General features: G+C 40.6%; 1 protein-coding gene across 1 annotated transcript in view; it reads left to right on the top strand.

Moving 5' to 3' along the window:
- nfatc3a (nuclear factor of activated T cells 3a) overlaps positions 1-24,806 on the top strand; it is a 52,453-nt gene extending 27,647 nt beyond the window's left edge. Inside the window, exons 4-10 of the mRNA XM_088295700.1 lie at positions 3,853-4,052; positions 4,436-4,608; positions 5,181-5,321; positions 7,632-7,687; positions 8,306-8,432; positions 10,338-11,429; positions 22,773-24,806. Of these exons, the coding sequence (XP_088151826.1) occupies positions 3,853-4,052; positions 4,436-4,608; positions 5,181-5,321; positions 7,632-7,687; positions 8,306-8,432; positions 10,338-11,429; positions 22,773-22,855 (1,872 nt within the window). The 3' untranslated portion in view covers positions 22,856-24,806. The remainder of the gene's footprint in view (positions 1-3,852; positions 4,053-4,435; positions 4,609-5,180; positions 5,322-7,631; positions 7,688-8,305; positions 8,433-10,337; positions 11,430-22,772) is intronic.
- The last annotated feature ends 391 nt before the right edge of the window (positions 24,807-25,197 follow it).

The following is a 25,197-nucleotide window of genomic DNA, read 5'->3' as shown; positions in this document are numbered from 1 at the left end:
CTCAGAAGAGTAAAAAAAAACCCTACTGCCATTGTGGACGGAGGACATGATGCGTGTATTTTGAGCTTCAGGAGCAGAGTTTCTAACTGGCTTTACATTTCAGCCGGTACTGGGCCCTCATCACATACAACAAATTTTATGAGTTTTTAGTTTTAGTTCTTGTCTTTCCACAACTCTGAACTCATTTTATACTGTCTGCGGCACATGTGCTGTTGCTTCAAATAAATGGTTTGGTTCATGAGCAAGCGCCGACCACCTGGGTAAAACAAGTGCGACCGTGTGGTTTTCTGAATGTAAAAATGGTGTCATTTATACTCATGGATCATTCAGACCGGGGTGCTAATGACCTGTTAGCTTGTTACTAGCATGATTTATGCTTTCATGTGGCGCTTAAGATTGAATGTGGTGGCCAGAGATGAGCCTATTACCAGTTATTATGGAGGCCACATGCTGCTCCTTAGTGTCATTTCCTTCCGAATACTTTTCGAGTGGCAGATACTGTATTTTACAACGGGGAATGGGATTCTGTGGTGTCTGTTTGACTGTTTTTTGTAATACTCGAATTGACTGTAAGCTTTAGCGTAAACTCAGCACACTCATGAATGCGTAGTCAGTCGTGTTTATCCCGTCATGCTTCCTTTGAGGAGCACAATGAAAACATTTTGTAAAGTACACAGAATCTTTATAAACATCTCTTGGGTCTTTGCTTCACAACAAAGCCGAGGGCATGGAAATTTGTAGTTCTAATTGAAACACTTTTAGCAAATGAATTGATTTAAGTGGTGCCAAAAAAAAAAAGAAAAAAAGATCAATAGAGGTTTTGCTGTGTATTTCCTGTTGAGCAGCAATATCTGGGCTTAACGCAAATCCGTTTGAATTCTTAAAATGTCATCGCTTTGGGATAAAGATAACATCACACTGTGATTTGCATTCAAGTTTCTTGTTGCGGTTAATTGTGTCTTTTTTAAGGAATGATTATTTAAGAGTTTCCCTTTTAAATAGCATGTGAATTCTGAGAGAGGGCAATTCAAGAAATAGCTACATGGACTATGTATAACACTTTAGAGAACGCATCGTATTAATTCCCAAAATTCCATGCAAATAATATATGCCTACTAGGGAGGGGATGGGAAACTGATGACCTGCAGACCGCATGCCCCTTGATTAAAAAAATTGTCCCCCCCCCCCAAACCCAATAAATTCAAGAAAACAGTGTTAAACATTCAATATTAGTTTTCCATGGAACGCAGGGACAAATGGGGAAGAAACATCACGGAAAAATGGGAAAATATACAAATTATAGCTTTTGACTCGGCATCAGGCTCCTTTTTTGGTTTAACTGTTTTTGTGCTTTTTACTGCCTTCATTATTAATTCGTTTTATTGCTTGTTGGTGTGGGACTTACTTTTGCACCATGTACAGCAGTTTGTATACAGTATTGGTTGTCTTAAAGTGCTTTAAAAATACAGGTGAGTTGAGTTGGCCCAATATTTTTTTGCACATTTGGACCCAATAGTAACGCAGTAATATTAACATTTTGAATGAGCTGATTAAAGTGACAAAAGGAGTTCTTTCCCTTGATGTCGGTTTCTTGTTCAGTAGTTTTGTGCCATCTTTGAATGGTATTTTTTGTGCTTTGACCTGGGGAGAAAATTTTTTTGTTTTTGTTTGCTTCAAACCCTTTGTCGAGCTTGAAAAAAGTCATATCAAAAATGAAATATTTGAAGAGCACCTATTTTGCACATATTTCATCCCAAATTTCCTAATTTTCCATGCATCTGAACATTCCCATGTTTGGACTTCCTGAATGGAGCGTTCCACGTGTCGCCTGCAGCGTCTTGTCGGTCATGAGTGTGAGTGTGTCAATGTATGCTTCAAAGTAAAATATAGTAGATCAACTGAGTGTGCAAACGAAGGGAAGAGGGAATGGTGTATGTCCTGTTTATAGATCAAACTTTTGTGGAGAAGAAGGAATGAGTGTAGAAATATAATGTGTGTGTGGTGCACATCTGCACCATCGTTTGTGCTGAGAGGATAAGAAAAGTGCGTATTTGCTCACATGCTCATCTTAGAGGTAACATTGCTTTGTCCATATTTGTTTTTGTCATGCATCTCATTAGGAAGCGAATGGACCTATGTGACCACCGGAGTAGCACGGATTAAAAATCATGGCCTGCTCCAGCATTTAAGTTGCCCATCTTTGTCCCAGGGAGCATTGTGATGAGTAATGAATTGCCTTTTGATTAAGCATGTCTTATTCACATAGGTCAATCTAGTTCAAAGTATGATCATGACTATTCACACAAGCCTTTTCACTCAGGTTTGTTTTGGAACAGCATGTGACAAATCCCACTTGCTCTCCCTCCAGTTACCACAATATTGGACCGAGCGTTGGCGCGGTGGCGTGTGACGCAAAGCTTAGAAGAACATGGGGTCAGTAACCAGCTGCAGTTCGGTTGAGGCTTGGCAGTTCCCAGGGTACAAACAGCACTGAAAGACCTTGTTCTCAAAGAGCTGCCCTCCATCTAAACTGGGGTTAGGTGGGGGGGGGGGGGGGGGGCCTATGAGGGCAGTACAGGACGTGCAAATGCGAGCGGGGGTGCCATCCTGCCGTCACCGAGTCTGCCAAGCACAACATTTCAACAGTAGTGGGATTGTGCGGCTTCTGACTTTCAGAATAAGGTCCTGCTCTCATTTCCATCTTGCCCTCAACTTTACCAGACACGCAACACTTTCCGCCATCAAATATCTCACCTGTCTTGAGTGGAAACCGGGGGTGCCAACTCTCACGACAAATGGGGGAAGCAGCTGCTTGCCGTGTGCGAAGCCAGCAAACTTGGCAGGCGTTAGATACTGGATTTGAAAAGGACGACAACATTATTGCAGGCAATTTTCTCTTCTTGTCATATAAACTTGAGCTGGTACTCTGCTTACAGCCTTGACACTAAAAGCGCAACTTGAAAGACTGAAAACTATTTTGTCTACCTGCGTCTTCAACTTATACTGGAGTGGAGCCTCCAAAGTTGAACACCTTAAGGATGCAGAATTTGGATTGAACCAAATTTTTTTTCAATAAACTTTGCATCCAATGTCTGTCGCACACTGGCACTGTCTGCTGAGCAAAAAGTCATTCATGACGAATTGCAAATAGTGCGCCGCGTGCCACAATGGCTTCTAAAATATGACGGAGGGGCCAGACCAGGAGCAGATGGATGGAGTGTTTTGGTAATCTCACCTCATTAGAGACAAAATCATTTAATTTTAAATGAAAGTGAACAAAAGCATTACAACAATACAGATGTCTTTGACACATCACAGTATTTAGAAAATAAAACATTAACAAGGTTTATTCATTTAATTTTTTTCAAGTTCGGCGGGCCGGATTAAAACGTTTAACGGGCCGCATGTGGCCCCTGGGTCGTAGTTTGCCCACGCCTGGTCTATGTGATTGTTTTCAATCAAAAGAATAAGGTCCACATGTTTAGGATGGGTTCAGCCTTGGTGGAGGTCTAGTTAACGTTGTAAACTTTGTTGTTGCTATGGTAGAGAGAAACATTGATTGAACTGTATTTCTTCGGATTCTAAATGTAATATTGTGCTTTACCATACATTAACATCTCCTGCGCCAGGTGTAGAATAGGAAAAATTATTGAGGCCTATGAAGTGAATCATCAGTTTGAATCATAGAATGTCAAAAAGGCAGCTGAATCTCCAGTGCCTTTGCCAGAACTGTAACAACCTTGAGCAGACATTTGAAAATCCATCCCATACAAAAGTCAGACAGCTGAATGTTTCTTTGTTCACACTTTACAGCTGGACTCACATGTGATTCCGTTTTCTGTCATGTTTCAGCTTGTTGGCTACAACGAGAAGCCTGTCAACCTGCAGATGTTCATTGGAACAGCAGATGACCGTTACTTGAGGCCGCATGCTTTTTACCAAGTCCACCGCATCACCGGCAAAACCGTGGCTACGGCCAGCCAGGAGATTGTGATCACCAGCACCAAAGTTCTTGAAATTCCTCTCCTTCCTGAAAACCACATGTCCGCCTGGTACATGTCACAAGTATTTCCACGTTGCATTTTTCATTTACGAGCTTCCCGCCATGAGGGAAGTCCAACCCTGTTTATGGGTTTACGGCTTCTTCTAATGTAAACTTTTATGTATTTTTAATTTAAACCAACATGAAGTGGTGAACACCAAATAGAAGTAAACTTTGTAACTATTTAAGATTCTGCATCATGATCATATTTGCATAAGGCCTTTCTTGGTTTGTTTACATTGGATTTAACTGGAAAGGATGTGGTCCGAACTTTCCCATTTATTTAACATTTTAAATTTAATATGATTCTTCCAAAACCCTGCTGTGCATGTATTTGGTTTTCTCTGACTTTCACAATTTACTGCCAACTACTTTCCCTTCCTCTTCCCGCAGTATCGACTGTGCGGGCATCCTCAAGCTACGGAACTCAGACATTGAACTTCGGAAGGGGGAGACCGACATAGGAAGGAAGAACACACGCGTACGCGTGGTGTTCCGAGTTCACATCCCGCAGCCGAACGGGAAGGTTCTGTCGCTGCAGGCCGCCTCCATTCCTGTAGAATGCTGTGAGTCGCAAATGCACACTCGCACGATCAAACACATTTCTCTCATTGACATTAATTGAAAGTCACCTTTTCTCCTAGCTACACAGTTGCACTGAAAACTGTTCACTTTGCGCGTAGTGCTCTGTGATGCCATCTTAGCACATCCAATAGAGATAGTGGCAGAGTGATTTCAGAATGTCAACGGCTAGAGAGTATTCTAGAGGGGAGACTCATACCTCTCTTTCAGCTGTTGCTCGTTTCATCGTCGCGTCCGTATTATAAGCAACGTCAGGACTTTCCGTCATATAACTGTGACAAATCTATATTGCATAGCTACATAGTTCCAAACAATCCGGAAAAGGCACAAGGTTCTTTCATATTCTATTGCTTAGCAACCAGTGCCAAATATGGGCAAGATTGCACTGTACCGCACTCGGCCCTGCGCCGTCTGCCCATTTCAAACCATACAATGGGGAACCAAGCTGAACTATAACAAAAAGTCTTAATATACTCGACATATTCTTCTGTATATGTGAACAAAGACGACTTAGCAATCTCTCATTTGTCCGTAACGTCTGCTGCGTCTCCCCCAGCCCAGCGTTCGGCTCAAGAGCTGCCCCAGGTTGACAAATCCAGTCTGACCAGCTGTCTGGTCAGTGGGGGAGAGGAAATGGCCATCACAGGGAGCAACTTCTTTCCAGAGTCCAAGGTCATCTTCTTGGAGAAAGGCCCTGGTAAGAGCCTTTTTTGGTGATATTTTGGTAGTGTTTTCTGAAGAAAAATGACTGGAGTTTGAATGAAACTAAAATAACGCAGGTTTTAGAAGTAAAAATATTCCATGATTCATTTTTGAATTCCCTTCTTTTTGTTAATGAGCTGATTAAATGACTCATTAAATTTGTTGTAGCTAATGCAGTAGGGAGAAAGGAATTCTCTTTCTATTACTTTCTCTTCACAATCAAATCAACACAATAGGCGTCATATTGAGAATAAAAATGGAAAGCATTCGCTGAGCCAGTCACTACCTGCCCCAACTACTATTGTTCTGCTGTGTTAAAATCAAGTTCACACATGGCGGAACGTAAAGTGGTGTGAGTGGGATACCCGTGCAAAGATCTTTGTGTGGAATAAAGCCCAGAGGAATGTCTTGAGCTCTTTGAGGGGTATGCGGTGAAGCATGGCATAGAGCTGCAGCGTGGTTGAGCGGTCAAGTCCAAAAACACAGCAGCAAAGGGAATCCTCGGAGATGAGATAAACCTGGGTTCCACTGTGCATGAAAAAAAGAAGGCAGAACGACTATGAACCAAGAGGGAATGGAAGATGATGATGATGATTGGGGTTTGTTTAAACGATCCGCTTCATCTCAACTAATCTGCTCGCTTTAAGGCACTGATTAGAGTAATTGGAGCAATGGAAGAAATAAGAACGAATGGAAGGCAGTGAGTGATATTTTTCCATTTTCCCTGACTGAAAAACAACAGTAGTTGTGTGATTATAGGATGGTTCCGTAAATGGCTTCCGTCTGACAGTGATCCCTAACCTCCAAGCACATGTGATCCGACTAGGAAAAGAAACAGAAATCAGCTTTTTCACGACCAAATCCAAATTAAGACTTTGAGAAGTCAAGACCAAGTCCAGACCAAGACATTGAGGAGTTGAGAAGAGTTCAAACCAAGACTTTGTGGAGCTCAGAGCGCGTCCAAGACAAGAGTTTGAGAAGCTGAAACTGCATCCAGACAAAGACTTTTGCCGGTCAAGACAAAAATCCAGGCCAAGTCTTTGAGAGTAGAAGTCCCAGCTTTAGACTTTGTGGATCTGATACCAAGTCCAGGCCAATTATTTATTTAGCAATAGAATGTTTTTATTTGGTATTTGACAGCATTGATATACAGTTCATGTAATTGTCCGGTATTTCTTTCGTATTTATTTAGTATTGAATAGTACAAGAACCACACTTCATCATACATTCAAGTTAAGATTAAATAAAGTATATCAACTTTACAAGGATGAAAGTGTATACAAATAAGGCGAAGCAGTAATTGCTCTCCACCGGAGCAGCGACGGACACACATGCGCTAAATTGCTACTCAACACTGTTTTCCACTAGTAAAAGCCTTTTTTTTGGGGGGGGGGGGTCATCTGGCACAGAAGTTGCACCTTCATTCTCCCTTCTGAGTCTGCTGTCTGCCCGATCCAAGTGATTGTCTTAGCATGGTATGAGCTTCTTGTTGGTGCTTGTTGTGTGAGGGAGCATGTGGGGCCCTTGCTCCAGCCTGTTGAATGTCAACAAGACGCGTTGCAATAATGCGCTGCTGTCAGCTGCCAAGACATTCAAGGTCATTTCTTCATCGGGAAAGGAAATGTCTCTCCGTCTCTCTCAGTGGATATGTGACTGCCTACTGCATTACCACATTTTGGTTCTTCGGTTGGATTACAGCTCCAGGTTAGATTTAATGCTACAGAAAAGTGAAAAGCCTAAAAATGTTCCTGAGATTAGAGCGTGCACTCAAAGACTCACCCTTTCTGCAAACCCAGATGTCTATGGTGGGAATTATGAGGGAACCCTTTTGGTCTTCAGGGGGAGACACTATGCAGGTGCAGATTGTAGTGACATCATTAGAACACAAACTTCAAATAATGTAGCTGAGAGCTACATTCTGTGCTAAGCGTAGCCAGAAAAATAAACTTTCAGTCAATGGCTGCAGTGTCTTCCAACCACGAGAGCCTGTCAGTGTTCCCTACGATGCTTGGCCAAATAATTAGATCCAACATAGGAAAACGGCAAAGGATGTTTTTCAGCAGTTAAAATAAATACAGTGATTCCACTGCGCTCTTTAAAATGTCAGCCAGGCAAAGACAAATAGGAGGGATTATTTGGACATTTGATTGTGGTTAAGTCGCCACGACTAAGATTTTCTCCAGGTGGCTTCTGAGTCTCTAAAAGGAGGACACGTTGCTCGTCAATAACAAATCCTGTGGGTGCTTTGCCCCTTTCGATTGTGCAGATGGTAAGAGTTGTTTTTCTTTTCTCAACTGTCTTGTAGATGGGCGGCCACAGTGGGAAGTGGAGGCCAAAATCATCCGGGAGAAAAGTCAAGGCGTGAGTACTCTTTTAGTTACCGTTATTGGAAATTGAGTGGAACCGCTAGGGTGGAGCACAATCTGGTCAACCAATAATTTGCTTTCCAGTCGATGTAAAATTTCTCATTCAGATGAATTTTGTAAGAATTTATCACCTTTAACCGTTTTATGGTCTCAACACAAATTATTGCCCAAACAAGACTGCTTTTGTTGGTGTGGCAAGCTAATTCAGCAGTCTACATCTTCACTCAGCACTACTTGTTGCCAAACAACAACCACAGATGCACTGCATGCACAACACAAGCCTGATCAATATCAAGAATGCTAACCAAGGTTAAACAGAATCATGTCACTCAAACACTGAAAACGTGTCGGAGAAAATAAAAAGCCAAAACCTGTGACTGACATTTAGTCCAGGGTGTGCTCGACCTTTCACCCGGTCAGCTGTAGGCGCTATTTCTCTTGCGAGCAAAGTGCAATGGAAAATGGATGGATGACAAAATTCAAAGCCCCGTTTGGCTGAAGTGAGGTGCACCAAAATGTGCCATTGCATGGTGGAACTCCAAAGTTGAGGTTCCAATATACAGCAAATTTTTGGTGCATAGAAATAATGTGAACTGTTTTGCTTTTCACACAGTCGTGCATTGTTGTGGAAGTCCCTCCTTACCACAGTAAGACCGTGAGCTCGGCTGTGCAAGTGCAGTTTTACGTGTGCAATGGAAAACGGAAAAGGAGCCAATCCCAGCGCTTTACTTACGTTTCAGGTGAGGTGAAGAAAACATTTATTATCATTACTCCTGGACTATTATTAGGAATCTATTATTTGTACATGTTGCTATTTCTAATCGCTGTTTAACCAATTAAGGAATTACAGGGCATTTATGCACACACATGATGCATTCCTTTTTGTTTGTTGCTTCCTGTTTTCCCCCCACGCTAATATTTATAGAGTGCATTTCAGATGACAGCACATTATTGTCTCACGAACCCATTTCGTCAGTCTAAAGAACCTGACTGTGACGCAGTGGAGTACCACAACGGCACAAACACCTGCTCACAGTTGATTTTGTACAACGGAGGTTCATGAGTGTCTAATGCAATCATTTTAGCGTCTCCTGATGTGTGTGTGTGTGTGTGTGTGTCCCTTCACCCAGCTGCTCTCTCTATTTGTGAGCACACCCACTCAGGCGGTTTCTGTTCCTGTTCCCTTTTGACAGTTTGGAGCAGCCAATGACAGCACAGCAGAGTAAACCCTGCTCTGTTTGTTCGAAAAAGCAGGTTTGCTGACACCATCAGAGGCACCGCAGACGTGCTTCATTGTGTGCGGATGCGTGTGTGGGTGTGTGTGTCGGAGCTGGTGGTCTTCTAATAAGTCGTGTCTTGTTGTGGTCGGGGTCGTAACGATCCCTTTAGCACACACCACATGCTAAAGAATTAGTCATGCACTATCCCAAAGTGATGCTGGTAATTGGAATTGAATTAATTTATCCGGTCCTGTTATTACTGATTTAGTCTGTTTTACAAAGTCACGTCGGACATAAAGAGATTTGCTGATAGAAACAAGGTGTTTTGTTTTTAGGTTTTATTTTTTTTATCACGTTGTAGTCCAAGTCTTCGCACCAGCATCAGATTGTTATGACGATCATAACTTCTTTGGATTATGTATTTAAAAAAATAAATAAATAAATCAAAAATAGTGATTTTACAATTTGAAATTACAACTTGGAAAAAAAAAATACTTTAGCGTCTTGAAATGCAGACATCACCCCTCCAAATAATTAGAATTATGAGAGTAAAATGTGTTCTTTTTCCTTGTTACATTAATATTATCATCACGATTTCTTGGAAAAATACATGTTTTTTTCTTTGAAGAAGCAGTTTTATGCTCATAAAATTAAGACTTAATTCTCCCAGCATAATGACTTGTTTCTTGTGAAACAAATTAGATTACAACTTCAGGATTGAAAAATGAAGAACTACACAAAACAAAAACAAAAAAATGCATTAGTTGTCCCCCCAGAGTACCTGGAGAAATTCCAAACAAGCAAGAAAGAATCCATAGCCTGGATTTGAACCCCCAACTTGTCCCTGCATTGTCTTCTGGATTTTAGGATCAATTCCAAATTTTTTGACTGCTTAAATAGTTCAGAAGACCCGCCAAAAAATAATTAATTTATACACATCTACCATCTCATATTTCTGTGGATTCACTGGCAGTAAATCCCTTTTAGCATTTTTATTTATTTATTTTATTTAACCCGTCGTCCCCGCATCCCGGAGGCGTGATGGGGTGAGTCGAGGGCGTGGGATCAATGAACTCGTTTGTTCTGTCGCTCTGGTCCGTGCTGGGGGGCATTTAGGCATTCAGCTTGTCACATAGCATTTCACGTGATGCCGTCCAGACTGACCGGCAGCATATGCTTGCCCTCTGATTCGGAGCTGAACAAAGAAAAAAAAAATCACAATTGGGTACAGTATGATGTTCTGTTTATTGTGAAAATGTAAAATCTGGGAATATTTCTCGATATTAATCTGGGGAGAAAAACACTTTGGGGAAGACAGACAGTACACGTATTAAATAAAACCAGAAACTGTGTTTGCTGCATTTCTGTAAAATACATTGTGCAGTGAATTGATGGATCTCTTTTCTTCTCTCGTCTTCTCTTTAGTGATGGTGAAACAGGAGCACAGGGATGAGCTGGACCATCCCGCCGTACCCGCCATGTCCATGCCCCTCACACACGCTGCCATTCTGGTGCGCCCTCAGATGCCTTCCCATGATCAGGGCCACCCATCGGATAACCTTCTGTCCACCTCCCCGCACGGGCTGGCCTCAGGCTCGGGACCCGTCCGGCTGCCCCTGCAGGCTCCCTGCCCTTCCATGGGCTCCCCGTCCTTCCAGCACCTGCCTCACCTCCAGGGTCACAGTTTGCGCCACGCTCCCACCGACTGCCACATGACGTTCCATCCGAGCTCCTCTCCCGTCCCCCTTCCTGCCTCCTCCTCGCCCTCGCGGGCCTCGTACCAGCCCATGCAGCGCAACCAGAGTCACGCTCACAGCCTGTCCTTCAACGGCCAGTCCAGCCTTTCTCCTCAGAGCTATGACAGGATGCCTTTCCAGCACAGTCCCAGTGCCGCGTCACACCCGCTGGGCATGGGGATGGTGTATTCCTCCTCCCCTTGCTCGTCCCCGTCAACGCCCGTGTCGTCAGGCCCCATCGCGGGTTCTCCGCAGAGCCACCAACCCCTTCTGGCCCCCTCGTCCCCTCACCTTCACACGCTGGGAGGCTACCACTGCTCCCCAAATCCCCCTCAGGTGCCCTCACCTACTGGCCACCCACTGGTGGGGCCCCACTCGTCCCAGCTGCAACGGGCCATGGGCTACCACCCTGTGAGTCAACGCTCAGCCTCCTGCCCCACGCCGTCTACTGCCCCTCCTCCTCATATGATCCCGTCAGCCCACTCCGGGCCTTCTTCCCCACAGCTCCACTCGCTGCCCTACCAGTCTCCCACTTCCTCTTCGCCAGGTAACAGTCCCTTGGGTCCCTTGCAGCATCCGCATTCAGGACAGCCTTCTCCTCAGGCGGCGAGCCCGGTTATGGCCGGCTTGTCCCCGACTGCCGCAGGGCCTTTGGTGCACCCGCTGAGCCCGCAGGGGCCCTTCACATCGGAGGTGGAGAGGCTGAACATCAAGGAAGAGCCGGAGGATAGGGAGCCTACCTTCCGCTCGATAGGCCTACAAGACATCACGCTGGATGATGGTAAGATGTTAACATGAGCGATCATTCCTTACTAACGTGGATTTTCTCCATTTGAATGTGCCACTCATTTCTCTCATTTCTAATGGGAATAAAATGTTTTAAAATCAAACAATTTAAAACCAGATTGTGGTTAGTATATCCGCCTCACAGATCACACATACAAACATTTTTAGGTTAATTAAACATTTTTAGGTTAATTGAAGTTCTCTAAATCGTCCATATGTGGAATAACCTTTGTGTGCCCTGCGATTAGCCAGTCACCAGTCCAGGGTGGAGTCTGCCTCTCACCCTTAACAAAGTTTGCTTGGATAGGCTCCAGCTCTCCAGCAACATTAATGAGGACAAACACGATAAGAAATGAATGGATGGATTGTGTTGGACCTTCAGTTCAGTCCATCAGTTCACTTGTCTTTAATACCATATCGCCTCTTTTTAAGATTTGAAGAGCACACACATGGAGTTCAGTCCAGGCCGTTCATAACGAGTCTTTGCATAGATTACTGCAAGCATCCACATCTAAAACAAGACACCGCTTTAGGATTCAATTACATCATGTGACATTGCGAGTCAAATCCATAACCCATGATGTAAAACAATACTCGTCAGCATCAGTTTATTTTCTGTGAGCTAAATCCTAGGTGTTTGATTACAGTGATAATGTTTCATTTGTCAGTGTTGCCGCATGCTGAGGGAGGACTTTGTATCGGGTACGAAAGACATACAGGCCTGATAAGCAAAGCATCTGATTAAAGGCTCCAGTTCTATTCGATCTATGGCGGCTATTCGGAGGCTAATTACCTCTCGTCATTTGTGAGCTTGTCTTTAAATCAAATACAATAAAACCCATTCAGTTCTGGCTTAAATCTGGATAAAAGTGGAGAGCAAGGAATATGAGCGCAGTTTTTCTATGTCTTACATGAAAAAAGAAAGTTTGCTAACTAATTGTCAAGGTTGAGAAGCGGAGGAAGCAAATGCAGGAAAAACAGATTGTACTGAACAAAATTTATTAACCCCCCAAATTAAAAAAACACCCGCAGAGGTGCTGTGGAAAAACTAAAATGAAAGCATTAACAAAGTCTTGAAAATACCAAAATTCAAAGTCACAACAAAACTCTAGAGAACAAAACGACATGACAGCAGCAACAACCTGACCAAGACTGAAAGTAACCAGGGACTTAAATACAAGCCAACTAACGAGACAACGAGGCGCACCTGGACAGCACACAAAGGGTTGGAGGGAGCTGGCCCGGCAACACCAGGGACCAATATGACGAGAAGAGGTGGAGACAAAACCAAACTATGAAACAAAACCAAATGCAATGTGAACAAAAACAGAATCGTGACACTAATGGATACAAAAAAAAATCTTTAAACAGATTATTTTATTTTATTTTTTTAAAATTGTATGAATAATCAGGTATTCAGATTGAAAAAAATATATGCTTTGTTAAGGAAAAAAAATGGAAAATACAGAAGACAAAACAAATTTCCACTTAATAATGAACAACCAAATGTTTTTCATTTTTTAGATAATCAACATTTTTTACTTAAATTTAAGATGTGCATTGTAGCACACTATTTCCCTCGCTAGAAATAGTAGTGAGATTGATTTTGGTCTATGAGACAAATGTGAGAAACACAGTAGCGATTTTGTCAGCTAAAGAAACGCACTTGAGTAGGCCTGATTTGTTTAAAAGTGATTTTTAGGAAACGCAACTCTGTCACAATCAAAGTGTGCAGTCATTCAAACAGTTTATAAAACTGCCTTTGAAAATTAATTAAATGGCTCTCGCCAGCCTACATGAGGCACTTGAGCACTGCTAGCTGCTAACGGGCGAGTAGCCACTAAACGCTAGCGACAGGCGTCATACAGTGTCAGCGAAATAAAGTCTTTTTTTTTTAGCGCTCCTAATTAGCGATCGAATGTTATTTCGGGATGACATTGTGTTGTTGACGTCCATAGCAACAGTTTGTGATGGCAATATAAATGCCCCAAACACAGTCTGGAAGAGTAAACAAGTCAGCGACACGCTGCTGGGAATATCTTCAAACTAAAAGAAGTTGAGATGCATAGCATGAACAATTGTTTCAGTGGTATGTTTGTCTTCTTCTTCTTGACAGTACGCGTAAATAAGCGCGTACTCGAGGCCGGAAAAAAAAAATGACTCAAGCATTTTATTTAATGAAAGTACTAAAATTACTCAAAGACTCGTTTCAGCCCTACTTGCACTTTATGGCGATATTACATCATTTTAAGATAATTGCAAATTGTGTTTCTGTGGTTATTCTATGCCGTGAATGTGTACATGTGTGTATTTTTTTTTTTTTTCTCCCTGGATTTATTTTATCTGAAGTACATGTCTCCAAACAGCCTCTTATCTGCCACTCAGGAACTTGGCTAGTACGCCATATTCAAATCAGGGTCGTACGGGCGCGGGGTTAATAAATAGCCTGGCCAGGCTGTGTTGGGAGGTGTTACATTGTGTGCTAGCTCGGGTCAACCTAATTAACATAGGCCACTTGTCAATAAGTCATGTGTGAAAATCCAGTGAGGTTCATCGGGGAGCTGTATTTATGCAAGCGCACACGCCACCAGCAAGTGGGCTGTGTGCGGACAAAAAAAAAAAAAATCTCAGATTTTAAATTGAAAAGTGCATCAAACTTTTTTTTTTTTTTTGGTTTGTTTGTGTCTGTCACACTCACGCACTTTCCATAGGGGCGAAGTACATTCGCAGGCTGTGCACTTTTCCCCAAAAAGTTTGCGAGTGACACAGTTCAGGCGGGAATGTGAGCTCCCCCTTTGAGCCTGTGGCTAAAAATAGCTTTGTGTGCCAGCCCGGCTCTGTAGGCCATGTTTTGAAGTAGCAACATGGAGCCCGGCCCCGCTCTGTGTTTTTAAGAGGTCACTGCCTACTCACTAAGTAGACCGTATTCACTCTGTGCTACTGACAGACACAGCATCAGTAAGTGTACCCATTAGCGTGGATACACTCTGCTGATGAGTCATGACTAAAGGCAACAAGTATACGAACTAGCCAGTCGTTGGCGTTGTTACACACATGCGCACTAACGGCTTGTCTCTTGAAGGAAAAAAAAAAATCGTTACCTCAATAAATGTAAACAGTTTTGAAGTTTAAATGCAAATATATTGTATTTAAAAATTATGAATGAACTACAGTTTGAATGTTTAATTATGTGATTCTTTCGGTTACCACCAGGGGGGGTGCTTGTACAGCACCTTGAGAATCACGGCTCCAATAGCTGCCACATCAAGCTCCCCAAATCTCGCTTTGTTCCCCCTCAATAATAACGGTTTTAATGATCACACTTTTACCAACTGATTATTTAGGAGCTAACTTTCATCGCCATTGCTAACCAAATGTGCAGCACCTACCGAGCAGATGAATTAAGATGTTGTTAACAAGCTCCCAGTGCATTTTAAAAGGCTTGTCATTGTACGTGATGTGAAGACGAAGTATTCCAGTAGACTCTGACAGGTGGTCGGATATGCTTATACTAAGAACATGTATAAATCAACTACGGGAGGTTTTGTTCAAATATAAAAAAAAAAAAAATAACCTAAATACTTAAGTCATTTCAAGTTAATGAAAAAATCCAGCATTATTCATCCACATTGATCTGAAAAAAATAATGAATGAACTGCTCCACTGTAAAAGCAATAATATCACAGAAGCTCCAAAATGGAATGAGTACAAACATGGAGTGTGTGTAGAAAAACTGCCCTCGTTAGTTAGCAGATGGCCCCTGTGACGCACAGGCTTGTGTGTGTGTGTGTGTGCGTGCGCGTGTGTGACTGAGTGAGTAAGTGAGTGAGTGAGTGAGACAGACACAGGGAGAGATGATTCAATATATTTTGTGTCTTTGTTGATAAGTGAAATATTATTTTTAATGTGTGAATGTTCGAAACGTCTGCTTCCATGCAGTTATCGTATTCCGCACGACAATGCAACCAGAAGGGGTTGTGTCGGGAGCATCAAGCAATGAATTAATTGTGATCCAAACCCAACCCATCTCTGTTTGCTGCAGTGTTGTGTGTGGGGGTGTGCGCGCGTGTGTGTGTGTCCCACACAAAGCCACAAACACACAGGAGGTAAGAGGACAGACTGACAGACAGATGGGTGGACAACTTTAGCATCCAATCACACAGCAGGGCCGCCCAGCCGAGACACTCAATCTGGAACGTTCTCTGCAACAGACGTCCAAAAAATGAAGCGCGCTTGCTCTTTTTTTTTTTTTTTGAAACATGCCGCTTCATCATTAGACACACGTAATGAAGTGCAGTGACGCTGGGATGATGCCAAGTGCACAATTGTTAAACTCGCGAGTTGATTGGGCCTCCTGTCAACATGGGTTATGCAGTTTTTGTCAGCAAAAATGAAAATTGTAATTTCATCATCTCCACGGGTATGTGTGTGCGCGGTGCCAGTTGCGCAGCTGCCTCCAACTGTACGTGAGCCTTCATAACAACAGGCGGTCACCCTGAGCTGGACGTTATTGGCACAAATTTATCATTTGGAAGCGAACCATACGGTCTACCCCTGTTTATCGTGGTGAAAATCTGTGATATAAAAATCTCATAAAAAAAAAAAAAAAAAAAAAGTACCCTTTCCACATGCTTTAAGCACAATTGAACTAAACACTTTTTAAAATTAAATTTTTCTTCTGAACTCTTTTCCACCGCTATTTGCCGCTAATTTGCCATTTTTCGCAGAGGATAAAAAAAATATATCTTCCTGGGAGCAATGATGTTATCTGTCTTCATGTGTTGCTCCACAGTTTGTGTTGAAATATCATTTGCGTGAAAGGTTATGACACCGTGACATCAATGCTGTTTGTTAGCCTGTTGTTTCCATTTTGCATTATTTGTTAGCATTAAGCAAGTGGACGATTGTAGGGAGAAGTTGTTTAAAATACACAACGTGTAATTCTCAGTTTAATGTTTAGTTTGGCATTAAACTCCTAACTTGGAGTTGACTGCCGCCAACAGAGGTGGTATCTCCAATTTTTATTCGCCAGTCAAAAGCAAATAATTGGCCAGGCGACGTGTTGTATCTCAAAAACTTGGATCACTAAAACTTGAGGCACCACTGCAGACTTCGGTTAAGTTAGATATATTCAAAGCAGTAAATTGCGTGCGTCAACATACTTCCTGTGTGGTCACTTGTTGACGTCCACATGATGTACAAAGTAACATCGCAACTACTGGTCAGGCGTGCATATTACAGCACTTTCTGTGTACATACAATATTTTATTATATTTATACATTTTAAAAAAATGTATATGTATACATATATATATTTTTTTTTAAACAGAAAAAGTAATATTTTATACAAGATTATATATATATATATATATATATATATATGTATATATATATATATATATATATTAAACAAAAAAAACATAATAATATCATTATGATATAATCACATGGAAATTCTATAAACTGGACTTTTTAGCCGCATCTGCTTCTGTGTGCGTGCGTGTACTATATTTGTCCAGCATACCTCCTGATTGTCTGGCACCAAAAGAACCTTGGAAACCAGAAAAAAAACCTTTCCATCAAATTAAAGTCAATGACAAACATTTGCTGCTGTGGAAATGGACGTCATGTGTCATCTTTCCATACCATGAAGGTCTCACAGAAGTAAATGCTTGGCAGAGGTCGGGAAAATGGTGCCAGTGGAAAGGCCTCCATGAGCACGCACATACGAAATTCAAACCATGCTTGCGTTGTTTTTCAAAAGCTGAACCCATTGTTTGCGACTGTCGCTGCATGTTAGTTGACTGACAGTAAGTCAATTTGCCTGCTCCTGTAAAAACTGGAGAAATGTATACAATGTACGCAATGTGCGTGAGAATCACATGAATGCGAAGGTGCACGCTGATGGTTATTGTTTTCGTGGTCTTTCTTGGAAAAGATGGCATGCAGGTAAAAGAACATTCTACAGACGTTATAATTAGCCGCTAATTTTTTTTTGCATAATAGGTACTTAGAGGCTTAAGGTCGTTGTTGATCCTCATTACAGTTGTTTGGTCCTATTTCACAGCTAAAGCACAAACGACAAAGTTCATCAACAGATTTAAAGGAGCAAGCAGTTAAATCATGATGCAGTGAATTACTGTCAAATCTAGACATTAAGCTTAAGTCCATACCTATTGAGAGGAAGACGCTAAGGACTTGTAAATATTTTAATATATTTTTTAATACAATAAAATGGAAGCCTGGGAGTAATACTCATATAGGGAGGAAAAGTTCAAAGACCAGGAACATATTTAATACAATCTATGTAAACAGAGTAACAACACATGAAGAGTGAGAACTGTCAAAATGACGGCAGTGGGAGTTCTAGGGTCAACAAACGGCACCCGAGTGGAGTTGACATTAACATTATTGTATCAGACGCAAGAAAATGTTGAGAACAGACTGAGGTGGTCTCTCTAACTACAAATTTATCTTTGTTAATGTTAACAACCTAATGCCTCCACGACTCATCAAAGCGGAGTTCAGCCGTGAAGAATCTGTTTATAGCGCGATGTACGGTCCTCTCTCCTCTCGTCTTCTTCACAAATATGCGCAACCAAACACATAAAAACAATCCAAAGAAAATTCTAAATAAATATGTTGGCAATTTATAGAAATTCTCTGAAGCAAAAGCGCATTGTTAAAAATGACTAAAACCTGACAAAAATATTTGGAAAAAAATAAACCTGTGTTGAAAAGATTTTGAGTGGTAGTAGTAAATAAAAGTCTGGATGCTGGTTCCGCGGTCGGAAAGCAATTCCTGATTGAATGATTGTGACTAGCTTAGCATTATGTACGGAAAGAAAAACCCATTGATGATTCACAAAGATGAATTTCAGGAAAGCCACTTTGCACAAATAAATGATGCCGACAAGTAATAGTGAGTCGTTTTTCCAAAGAACGTGACGTTGCTGGCTTTTGACTCAACGTTAATTGTTTGCGAAAGACGTCATTCCAAATCTTCGCCAAGTGGAAACTCTCCTCAGATATCCCCCCTCTCTTTTTTTTTTTTTTTTTGCGGGCAAATCAAGCCTCTCCATGGATCGCGTTTCCACTGCGTCACTTCATTTCCTAAAACCACTGTGCCAGTCTCGAGTTTTTCTTGCCAGAAATTTTAAGAATGTAGCAACAGTTAGCCTCAACTCTTTTAATACAAGCAAGGCCAGTTTTTTCCCCGTAACTGGCTGAAAACAAAAATTCAGTTCATTCTGACCGTAATTGTTGGTTTTACACATTGCGCCTGAGGTGTATTACAAGAGCCACCGCAATCAAACACATCACTTCAGTTTTCTTTTCATTAAAGTTCAAGAAGTTCAAATCCATCCTGGCATTCATTTCAGACAAAATTAGCCAACATAAAAGTGATTTTAAAGAGGTTCCTTTTGCCTAAACATGACATTGAGGTAGCAAATAGAAAGAGAAAATCAGATGCCCTAAGATTGAACCATGTGGAACTCCACAAGAGAGGATTCAGAACTAGCAAGACAACAAAGCACACGTTTGATTACAACCAGAGTTTGCTGTCTTAAAATGGCGAGTACATTTTCATGTTTTTGAAAAACCAGTGCTTATTGCGTCAATACCAGTTCAGTGTGAAAGGGGTATAAAGTCTTCCTGAGCTCTGCCCGAGCACCCGTCATTCAAGTGTAGGTGTGTATTGCATCATAGTAGTAGGGAGCCCCCCCCCCCCCACCCTGCAAGTCATCTGTAGAGGGTCTCCCTCTGGCTTTGGGGGCTGGGGTGGTGTCTCTGTGTGCATTGTACCAGTAAATGTGAGAGAGTCGAGCCGCAGTAAACGAAACTGACTTCAGTCTCCACGCAAATCTTTCTTTCGTTTGTGGCTTTTGGGTCTTGAATTCAAGACAGTCTTCTGGGGGATGTTAAATGTCGCTATGTTACCTTTGCCGCACACTCACTGGAGAGTCATAGGTCGGAGCCGACGACGCGTGGCATTTCTTAGAAAGGACATGAGTGCATATAGTGGAAGTCCGATGAGGGGCGTCGCAACTACCACACTTTTCTCAATGAGCAGTTTCAAAATGTGAAAAGCTTTTTTCTGAGATTTTTTTGTTTCCATCGCCAGCAATTTCATTTGAATTGAGGCACTTGAGTTGTCTGGATACTCGTTAACTATAACAACAAAGTGACTAAGTTGGCAACAACGAATGACCTTTTCAACGGGTCGCGCCCGCAGCAGAACAAACAGTATTAACAAATTGTAAAAAATTGTTTTTGAATTGCATCGCAGTTTATTGGTAAACCATTTCATCCTACTGTTGTTTTTCGGACACTTGTAAGACAGGTAAACAAATATCACTTGAAAAAAAATAAAATAAAAAAAATAAAAAATAACTTTTATCTTCCAGGATATTTTAACTGAAAATCTGACAACAGGTTTTCATAAAACAAATGAACATTGGTGTCCTAAAAAAACAAAATAACGTCTAAAAAAAAAAAATATACAACCTATATAACCTAATCACTACTTTAAACTCAATTTACTAATAACCAGTAATAAGCGCTCAATAACAAGTTTTACGTTTTAAATATTTTAGATATTTAATCTTAGTTTTAGTTGAATTTTTGTAGTTTGCAAAGGCCACTTATACCTTTGATGAATTGTAAATAAGGTTTTTTTGGGCTCATATCACAGCAGCTGTCTCATTTTTATGCTTGACAGTTAAGAATGTTACTGAAAACATTTTGGAACAAATCATACGCATAATTTCTTGTGGAAATATTTGTTCTGAAATAGGAACGCGCCAATTGGATTTGTGTTTGATCAGAATCAAGTCGTCTGGCTCAAACGTGTAAATGTCATCGTGTGTGAAGAGCAACGTAGTCACGCCGCATTGTTGAAGAGAGGTGAATCATATTTTATTCAAATCGCTCGCCACTGTGTGACCTTTGAGTTGGTGCAGTGGAAAAGTGAGCGTTGGTTTCCGCCGACGCCCACCAGACACTGCATGTCTTCCAAATGACCACTTTGACCCTCGCACGTTCTTGATATTTATTTATATTGTTGTACCGTCAAAGAAATTATTTTACAAATTTTGTGTGCAAAACAACTTGACCTGATTTCTTCTTGTTTAAAAGAATCTTATGATTAAAGAACCATTGTTAAACCTCATTCAAATCAAATTGTAATGATTGTTGAATTTGTATAATAAATTATTTGATTAATTAATTGATGAATATAGAAAATAAAAGTGGACCTAAACATGCACCTTGAGGTACACCTTTGTTGATAAATTTCAAATTTGATTGACGACACTGAAAGGAGAAACACATTGACTTCTCTGATGATGAAAAGAGTTGAAAAATAATATTGAGTGATTTATCTAGAGGGAGATATTGATCAACCATGTCAAATGCAAAGATCAATAAATATCGCGCCTGCAGCCATATTGTCATCGGATGCTGATTGTATGTCATTGCTAAATTTTATTAGAGTTGTGTTAGTTGAGTGATTTGGTCTAAAACCACATTGGTGAGAAGAGAAACAATTTTGTACACTGAAATAATAAGAGTTGATTTTTATTTTATTTTATTTTTTCTGTGCTATTAATAATTGAGGTAGGTCTACAGATTTATATATTTGTTTTACCGGTACTTAATTTTTGCACATGTGGTCATCATTTTGATCCTGGGTGCACTTTGAAAATGTAAGCAAGAGTTGTTCTGTTTAATAATATGTGCGTCGTCGCTCACAAGAAAGATAATAAGCACAGTGCGTGTAGTTGTGTTGACATGGGGAAGGAAGAGCCTCCCACACCAACAGGATGACGCGACCCATGGTGGCCATGCGCAACAAAACAAACACGTGCACTCCAGGACGCTCCGTTTGCTTTAATGTGGCATATTTCTCAATGCATATTTTATTGGCCTCCAATGAGGGGCAACTGGAAAATGAAGCTTCAAATGTGCTTCATGAACCAGTTGTAGTATTTTTGGACTCCTCTAGATGGCACTCTCTGTTCAACATTATTTGACACAGTTATTGTTGCATTGTATTTGAGTGGACTGATCGATTTGAATGTAATTAGACCATTTTTTAATTCAAATGATGTCTATTATATTAACGGTACCTTGAAAAAGTATTCTCACCCCTTGGGAGTTTTTTACATTTTGTGACTTTACAATCACAAACTTGAATTTATTTTGTTGATTTTTTTTTATGTCCGGGTGTTATTTTTAATAGCACATTATTATCAAGTGGATCAAAATTATATATGCGCTTCAAAAATGTTCCTCCCTAAATTGATATGTATTACGATACATATAAAGCACAAAACAAGGATTAAACATGAAAAATCAATTTGAGAGTATGAATAGTGAATATCATATCATGCACTTTATTCTACTTGCAATCGAATTTGCTTCCCTTACCCCAGCGTCGCTCAGTGGATTTTAAAAAATGACTTTTCTTCGAATGAGTTATGGGCACGCGTGGTCTTGTTTTGCTGCGTTTTTTTACAACGTGACATCAGCGTGAACGAAGGCAAAAAGAATGCGTGCTTCCCTCACCAGCCAACAGACAAGCCCGAGTCGTCTTCCCGCACCAAACCAGTCCATCCGGCCTCGTCGCCGCCATGTCGCCACACGGGAATGAGTTCAACGCTCTTATGCATGCATGCAAATAATGACATGTGGGATTTGCAGTAAGCAAGGACAACGTAGTTCACAAAAGTTCACTTAGCCGATTGGCTGAGAGATGCCAGGAGCTTGTGCCGCACTCATTTCAGGAAATTGCCATTTCAGAATATTCAAAAAAAACAATTGCACCACATGGACTTTATGGTTCAGCAGACGTATTTGGAAATTGGCCTAAAATTCCATAAACTGCAATTAAAATGACAATGAAAATTTACTCTTCTGATAAAATACACATCACTTGTGTTTTGGCGTTTATTACCGGTGACTCTCTGTGGCAAATTATTGGAAACAATTCAGAGAAGAACTCCAAATAAATGAAAGTGTGTATTTTTTTTTATTAAATCATAAAGAATAAATCATCAATTTTGTCTTGCAAAATCACAAATTTAATCCCGTTTTTCTTGCTCGTTTTTTTTTAACATGGCGCAAACACACTATTTTTATTTTTAGAGACACATTATAAAATACAACATTTAGGCTATATTTTAATGTGAAATAGTAAAACATGATATTTGTGTGTGTAAACATGAGTAGTGCACTTCGAACACGAGTGTGGCATCCCTCTATTTGTGAGCCAGACCAAATATGCTATTTTTCTGTTTTAAAAACAAAAAATATATATATTCTTTCTTTTCCACAGTGAACGAGATCATCGGTCGAGACATGTCGCAGTCCCCCAGCGGCCGCGGCCCCGCTCGAGCGGCTCACGGCTCACATTCGTAGCTAACCGGCGGATGGCAACCACAGCACCAGGGTACTTCAACACCCACAATGCAACACCCATCAGGACAGCTCAATATACTGTATACACACATCAAGAGCATCAATGTGGGTGATTTTTTTTTTCTCAAAATCATCCTTTTTTTAAATGATCAAAGCATTTATGATCCCAGTGAGGAGAAGAAGAAACTCAACATTCCGGCGACTGTCAAGCACCTGTACATCTCTGGACGTCACTCACGCCCCCTGCTGGCAATACATGTAACTGCCTTACGAGTTATTATTGTTATTAGAATAATCACATTTTCTATGATACAAAGCTGTGACCCGGCTAAAGTAGACTCCACCCCACATTTCAACATAGTAGCTTGACACCAGGATGCCACCAGATGGCGCAAAAAGCAATATTTTTATGTTTAGACGTGGCTTTGGCCTGCGCACAAAAATATCAAATAGGTTAAAAAAATTATTTGGCAAATGCCAAACTGTGAATAAGCGGGGTTCACTGTATTATTTGTTATTGTTATTATTATTATTATTATTACCTGTGTAGCAGTGTTGAATGGCAGCAAAGTTCCCTTTCCAACCAAATAAAATGAAATCTCTGGAGACACCATTTTATTCAGGAAACACAAAATGGCTGCTCGGCTTGTCTGTGCAATAATTTAAAAAAAAAAGAAAATAAAAATCCCCCCATGTGCCTTGTTTGCAACAAGAGAAATTTTGTCCAAGTGTTTTCTAAAAAAATATATATAGTCCACAAAATGTAGGGCAATGTCGGGATGTGACATCTTTACAAAAAAAAAAGTTTTTAAAAAAAATAACTGTAGCAATACAGCTTGAATTGGACCATTTTCCCCGTCAGCCTTATGATGATGTGGATGATGATGATGATGAGTCTATGCATTCACCTTCAGCCTAATAAGCCTTCACAAGCCCGAAATATGAAGCCTGTAGAGCAGGGGTGGGCAACCTGTGGCACGTCGGCCAAATACGAGTCCGACCGTTCGGACTAAATGATCCAAGTCAAGACCTCGTTGTTTGTTTCTTTTGAGAAATTTACAACAGCCCTTGGAAGACTTTATGAAAATTGAGGAAATCCACCCCTGAACTAGACCTGAAGACAGCCAAGGCTCACAATGTGTGTGTGTGTGTGTGTGAGAGCGAGAAAGAGAGTAAGTGTGGAGTCTTTCAACCATGTAGACAAGAAAAGTCCTATTGTCAAGCACACGTGCATCTAAGGCTATGCAAAGTACAATAAATATGACAAAGGAGTTACTTTAACTTCACAGCAGCAGAATGAGAATTTTATTTTTTTTTTTAGGATGCCTTAACTCGTTTTTGTCAGTGTGCGTGCTGTTGGATTGTTCTGTTTTTTCAGGGGGCGGGACAAAGCGTTTTTTGTTGTTTGTTCGTAAAGCTTCAAAACAAATCAACAGTGTCGACAACGGCCGCAACCAAAGAGCGAACAATACAGCGCGTTCCCACTTGACAGACAAAAAAAAAAGACTATTCAACTCTATTTTTGATACTTTTTTCAAATGTCATTCCTTAAAAAAAAATAAAATTTAAAAAAAAAAAGGTTGGTGACATTTACTGTATGAGTGTTGAACGTGATACATAGATATATGTATATGACAAATAAAAAGATGACACGTATGATACGACATTGCGAGCCTTTGCAGCTTTTTTTTTTCCTTTCATGTGTTACCCATCTGTATACAAAATATTTTGTACAGAAATTTAAAAAAGGGAAATGCAAGTTTAGCTGATGTTTACCAAGCCTTGTATTGTCATCTGTTGTATATTTTGTATGTTCAAGGGTTTGTCTTTTTTTTTTTTTCTAATTTTTAAGACTGCAGTGCTTTTGGAAATTATTCAAAGGGAATAACTTGCATCATGCTGTAGGTTTTCAAAGTAGTGACTATCAATAAAATGAAAACAAAAAAAGTGAGCCTTGTCTTTCTATTTCTTTTACTGACTTCCTTTTTCTATTTTTCAAATTCCTGTTGAAACAATAATGATCAGAGTAGTGGATTTTGTGTTTGAATGAAATACGGATCAAAAGAAATTTCCCGCATCAATTTTTAAGAATGGACCATTTCAATCACTTTGAATTAAATACTTTTAACAAGTTGTAACTACTTAACCAATAATTGTGAAATATTGACCAGCATTAATATACCAGCGTGTTCAAGTAATATTTCAAATCAAAACGATTATGTAGTAAAGATAAATATATCATCTGTAAATATGCATTTACCATCATCACTTTATTCCACATAAAAATGCCTTTCAACTAAAACTGCAGGTTAAATTAAGACTATCCCATCTGATTAACACCC

Source organism: Idiotropiscis lumnitzeri, chromosome 5, assembly GCF_059441095.1.
Source record: "Idiotropiscis lumnitzeri isolate Australia: NSW breed Sydney's pygmy pipehorse chromosome 5, RoL_Ilum_1.0, whole genome shotgun sequence".
Classification (NCBI taxonomy): Eukaryota; Metazoa; Chordata; class Actinopteri; order Syngnathiformes; family Syngnathidae; genus Idiotropiscis; species Idiotropiscis lumnitzeri.
The sequence above is the reverse complement of the archived record's forward strand: the minus strand, read 5'-3'. Positions and strand labels throughout refer to the sequence as shown.